Raw genomic sequence first — 6,000 nt, 5'->3', positions numbered from 1 at the left:
GGCGTTACGGCTCTCGCTCCCAACCGGGGCGCGGGCCGTTAACGCTGAACGCAAGGAGGCGGGTGACCGGTTGCGGCACCCCCGGCCCTTGCAGCCCGCCCCGGGCCCGCAGCCGTTGCCGCCGCCGCCTCGCGCCGCAGCCGTTGCCGTTGCCGCTCCCGCCCCGCTAGGTGGCGCGCGCGGCCCGCGGCGGCGGGCGGGGAGCGCTGAGGCGGCGCGGCCCCGGGAAGCCCCCGGCGGCGCTGGCTGGGCCTGAGCGGGGAGGAGGAGCGGCAGCTGGCGGGGCGGAGCAGCGGCTGCCATGAGCTCAGCCGGGGACCGGCGGCGAGGTGCCGCGGAGGTGATGCTGCGGCCGGAGGAGCTGCCGGAGCCCCGGGCGGGGGCGGTGGCTGCGGCTGAGGAGAGCGGTGCTTGGCGGCTCGCCCCCTGCCTGAGCCCGCCGCTCGGCGAGGAGGTAGGTCGCGGAGGAGGAGGAGGAGGAGGAGGAGGAGGAGGAGGAGGAGGAGGAGGAGGAGGAGGAGGGGGGGGGGGACGCCGAGCAGGGGCTGCCCCGGCCTGGGGGCGGTCCGTCAGCTGGGGAGCGAGGGGCGGGCTCGGCGGCGCCCCTCGGGGGGCGCCGGCTGTAACGGCCCAAGGGGACGGTTGAGGTGAGGCGAGGAGAGGGGAGGCTGCAGGTGCGGCCGACGGGCTCCGCTCGGCCCCGCGCCGGCCGCCGGGCAGCGGCCCCGGGGCTGGGGGGCGCTCCCTGACGGAAGGGGTGGCGGGGGAGGCAGGGAAGGGGGGCGGCTCGGCCGCCGGGCGGGGGGCTCCCGGCGGTCAGGGCACGGCCGCCGCGGGAGGCGGTAACCTCCGCTCGCGCGTCCCCGCCGCCCGGTCGGTCCGAGGCTGCCGGGGGCCCGCTTCCCCCGACCGATGCATCAGCAGCCCTCGGGCTCGCCCTGCCCCTCTTCCCCGGGCCCTGCTCGGCGGGGGCGCCTGCCTGGGCGGGGGGGATGTGCGAGGAGCTCCCCTCCTGCCCGGCTCTGGACTAGCCCGCTGCTCGTGATGCTTATTTTTGGAGCGAGCGGGGTGTTTGCATTCCCTCTGGCTGAGGAGGGCCTAGTCTTCAGGTCTCCCATGTCGGGGATGCCGTGCTGGATAAAGTTGGGCTACTGCTGAGCTCCTGAATAGCTGCATAAGTGTTTCCTTGCTTCTCTCTTTTGTTTTGGTTTTGTTTTTTTTTTTTTAAATGACTGTGGCTACTACTCTGTTACTTGTTTTTTGTGGAAACCAAGTCTGCTGGTGACTGTAAGGTCAAGCTCAGACCGCTGATGTCGTTAAAGTGCAATGATGCTTAGCCTGAGGATCTTAGGTGCAGTTAGTTACCCGAGTCTAGCTGTGTAGCTCAATCAGGATGGTGACAGTGGTGATCTTGCATAGAGCACTGTCACCATCCCGGTAACGGATAGGGGACGCTTGAGATGCCTGAAGGCAGAGGGAGGTTTTGAAGTTGCACTTTGTAGGCGAATACACTCCCCCACCAACCCCCAAAAAAGAGAGGAAGGCTACAAAAACCAAAGCAGAGAGCACTTGGGAGTATCCCCCTTTCTGACCTGTAGGTAGCCTCGTGGTGATGTAAAGCGAGTAACATTCTCTTTTGGCAGATTATTTAAAATTTTCTCTTCTCAAGATAAAAGATAGTCCTAAAGCCATCTTTAAAACAGCTTCCCCTCACCCCCTTCCTTCATGCTGGCAGTAAAATGTTGATGTGATTTATTTTTGTCTCCAAGAAAAAGAAAAGAATGAGAAACTTTTGTTCAGTTTCACTATTCAGAGAATTTTTTTCTTATGCCGCTCCCTTGACATCATCACTCCATCAATTTCATCTCCCCATATGTGGTTATCTATGATTTGCAATAAGCCAGACCACTTACACACATCCCACAAATCTTGGGATTTTTGTTCTGTTTTTCTGTTCAGCATTTTCAAGGAGATGATACAATGCTTAGTCCATGATACCCATATAATTTTCATGTGGTTAGACCACTGACAGCTTTTGTCTTACTTCTGGATTAAGATCTACTTTATTAGTCATCTACACATCTGTAGTGGGCTAGAAACAAGTATTGTAAATGCTATTAAAAGTCGCAAAAATGAATTTTCGAGTTTGTTTAAGATGATGTTGCAAAGTGAACTACTTAACAGGGAACAAGTTCCATTAAAGTATTAGTTCGTGTCAGCTGGATTCTATTGGTTTTATCAAGTGCCACTCATACTGGTGTTAAATAAGAAATAAAGAAGACCTGCCAATTAATAAAACAAGTTTCTTGTATAGTGCTGTCTGGCAGACTATGGTTTTTTGTAACTGAGTGCCAAGCCTGTTAGTTCTTACAAAGAATACAGAAACAACTTGTGTTCTTTGCTACTTGCAAGTCATTCTGTTTCCTTCAGGCATCTTCAGCTGAAATTGAACACTTGTTTTAATACTGATTTCTCTTGCTGCTTGCACATATTGGTAGCTTGCTCAAAGCAGCAATATAATGTAGGTGTTTTCATACTTGGGGATTAATCACAGCTTTTGTGGAAGCATCTTCTTAAGTGTCTCTTCCTGTGGGCCTTGCATTGCTAGCTCAGCTCTGTCACATATCACAGTGTTGTTGAAATGAGAATGAGGGCTTTCAGTTACTTTTCACAAAACATTGCCTTGGTTTTGCATTTTTTAAATTTTGTAATTAGCAATAACAATTTCCTCTAGCATATAACTCCTGATTTCCATTATGATTTTTAATTTTGTGTAGTACTTATAGCAATTGAAACTACGATAATGATGAATGCAACATAAGATATTTGTATAGTCCAGTAGAAGATTTTGCTAAGTGAAAACTTTAAAGCATATGCTGCATGACATAATATTTTTCTGCCTGATTTGAATGTATCCTGTAAATAGCTGTGAAAGACTTTAGTTTTACTATTGAAATACACTTGCCATTTTGCTCTTTTTATTTCCCCTTATACACTGATTGTTTTCCCTTTGTAGGGTTTTTTTTTTCAGTATTCTGAAGCTGGCATAGGAGGACATCATACTGAAGAATGTGTTAATTTTCAGCAATATTGAACTGTTCCTGTTGGAGTCTCTAATGTTATAAAGAGCCGTGTGGTTTTCTGGTTTGGCTATTTTTACAGTTTTCTATGCCTACCTTTTCATCTTAATGATATGCTAGGAGAGCACTTCAAATTCCAACAAAGGCAGCTTAACTTTTTGAGTGAAAGCGGAAGGCTTTTTGGAAAACTTTGTAGAAGAGATTTAGTGCTGAATTTTCTTTTTTTGTGTTCCTTAATGAAGTGTGATAAGTTAGAGCACTATATTCATATCTTGTGGACCTGAAGAGTTGACAGTATAACATACCTGACTGAAATCTTTTTATCAAGGAGTGAGCTTGGTATAAAAAAAAAAAAAAAAATCCTTGGGAAACACAGGTAAATTGTTGCAAGGTTGAATGGGAGTATAATGATGAGGCAAAATGAAAGGAGTGATGAGGGGGAGTTACAAAAGCTTATCTTATCTTGGGCTTGGAGTAAAAAGGGAGGAGGTTGCTGTTGAGAAACAAAAACATTTAAGGGAAGTGCCAAGAAAGGGATATTGCTATGGGTGCCGTATATACTACATAAAAGAATGTCTGAAAGGAAAGCCAACCTCAAAGCTAGACTCTGTATTTTTTCCTCTAAGTTACAAAATGAAGTAATGGTTTTAATTTTGTTTTGTTTTGTTTTCTTTCCATAAATAAACAGGAGAATCAACAGTGGATATATGGGAACATTAAAATGCCATCTGGAAGTGGTGCTGTTGTGCCTTTGGCTAAAGTTTCATGATAAGTTAACACTGCTATTGAAAGATCCAGCGTGTCTTTTCCTCCCACTACCTGTTTTCTTTGTCAGCGCTAGCCTTAACATAGCTGTGTAATGAACTGAGTCAAAGAACTCATCTGACCTAAAATGATATCGCAAAGAAAATAATGGTTAGTTTTCAACCCAGAACAATTTCCTGATTCATTCTACTGTGAATGTCTGCCCTCTCACATGCAAAGGGTTGGCTTTAGGGGCATAAGTGAGTGATGGAAAAGGGTAGACTACTTTTATTGCCAGTGCCAGCTTATATAATTTTAAAGTGATTGTGAAATTACAGTCTTAACTGAGAAACACTTGTCACCCCATATTTTCATAACTTTGTAATGTGTTCAGTGGGTTTTATTTCAGGTTTTAATGATAAATATACAGTGAGTTCTGTAATCACCTGGAAGGAGCTTGTATGGTCTGTCTAGTAAGTACCTAATTACAGATGATGGTAAATATATTGTTGATACTGCAATTTGCAACAGGCCCCTCTTAGCCATTTTGGAAGGTGTCTTAAATACATTGAGCCCTTAGAATGTTGTTTTTCTCTTTTGCAATTCATATGGAACCACTAAGTATTTGCGGTTGAGTCCTTTTTAAACATAGTATTATGGCTTTTTTTATGCCTAGTGTGCTTTTATAGTAGCATGCCTTGAAGAAATAGTGTTAAGTGGTTTGTTTGCATCTATTTTCTATTGTTTCTTACTATTGTCTTCTGTTACATTTCAGGCTATGCAACACTCTTTAGAGTAAAGATTAAGGACTGCGAATCTGTTTTGAATTAACTTATTCTCAGTGGTGTCAATAAACTTTGCTTCTGTCCTCCATCACATGCTACTCCAATGTTTGAATCTTTATGAACATTATGAATGCAGGATGCTCATGGTAGATATTAGAAGAGCTTGTAATGTCAGCAAGCCACCTGCCTGAAGCATGTCTGTAACTTTAATCAGAGCAGGACAGTAACCTGTACAGCTAATGCAACTTCTTTAAATGGATGTTTCTTTAATGCATCATCTGTCAAATTAGTGGAATTTACACCTGCTTTACAGTCATGCATTTAATGATTGCTACCATTAAACGGCCTTTTCAAAGCTATAAGTTTGATACCAGTTTTGGACTATCTCTTTAAGCTAACTGTGCTAGTCCTGAGCATGTGGCTATGTTAGTGGCTTCAGGCCTGTGAAGCTGACTGTGCACAGACTTGCCAAGAAATGCCGGGAGTTTGATAGAATTGTTCTGTAGGCCATCTGATGCTTGCACCACCAACTGAGATTGCTCTGCTGTAAAATACACTTAAAAAAAAACCCTAGCAATTTTGTTTCTCTGCTTTATGAAGACTTAAAGAAATCAGACTGTCAGACTCAATGCTTACAAGTTTTTTCATGAATTAAATATATTACAGTAATGCAAAATCACTGGGAACTCTTTCTTATTTGAAAAGAATGCATTTTTCTGTTGTTCAGCAGTGATCTTTCCAGAGTTAGCCTATGTGCAGTGGGGAGGAAGAGTCCTCTTTCTTTCTGAGGAAAAATTAGATGTGGAAATTCTGTTCCTTTATTTAAGCATGGAATGGAGCAGCAGAAGGAAAACAGCTTTTCCACACAGAAATCTTTACCTCAGATAGACATGGAACAGATTGTTAGGGGATGTAAACTCGTGTTAGCACCACTGAAATCCATGCATTGATTTACAGCATCTATGGATCCTTCCTGATAAACCTGGGGAGTATAATGTGTCTTGAGGTTTCTTCTATCCAGATATGTATACAAAAAAGAGGTGGTGAAACTTTTGTGGGTAGGTTTTAAATTTTGCATAGGTTAAATCACAATGTGAATATAATGTGATAGTTTATGCCACCATGAAGACTTCACACAGAGTTCATGAGACACAAGCACCTTTAGGAAATAACCTTAATAGGCTGACAGGTGTGGTCACTAAGCTGATGAAGATGCCAGCTGCTAACAGTTTCCCTGAATAATACATACGAGTTTTAGCTCAGTGCTGCTCTAACACAGTCGCAGAGCTTTTGGGCCAAGTTGGGTCACATTCCTGCTACTCAGAACACGACCTGAGCTTATCTCTGCATTCTGCTGAGTAGCTATTTATCCTCATCCCACATTGTCCTAT

The 6,000-nt window shown here is 45.1% G+C and overlaps 1 protein-coding gene across 1 annotated transcript in view; it reads left to right on the top strand.

Annotated features, from left to right (window-relative positions):
* The first annotated feature begins 267 nt into the window (after positions 1–267).
* The window catches only part of BCAS4 (breast carcinoma amplified sequence 4), a 45,409-nt gene continuing 39,676 nt past the window's right edge, over positions 268–6,000 (top strand). The window contains exon 1 of the mRNA XM_052787698.1: positions 268–454. Coding sequence (XP_052643658.1) covers positions 302–454 — 153 coding nt within the window. The 5' untranslated portion in view covers positions 268–301. The remainder of the gene's footprint in view (positions 455–6,000) is intronic.

The sequence above is a fragment of the Harpia harpyja genome, chromosome 1 (genome assembly GCF_026419915.1).
Source record: "Harpia harpyja isolate bHarHar1 chromosome 1, bHarHar1 primary haplotype, whole genome shotgun sequence".
NCBI classification, from domain to species: domain Eukaryota; kingdom Metazoa; phylum Chordata; class Aves; order Accipitriformes; family Accipitridae; genus Harpia; species Harpia harpyja.
Note: the sequence above shows the minus strand (reverse complement) of the source record. Positions and strands in the feature narration are given on the sequence as shown.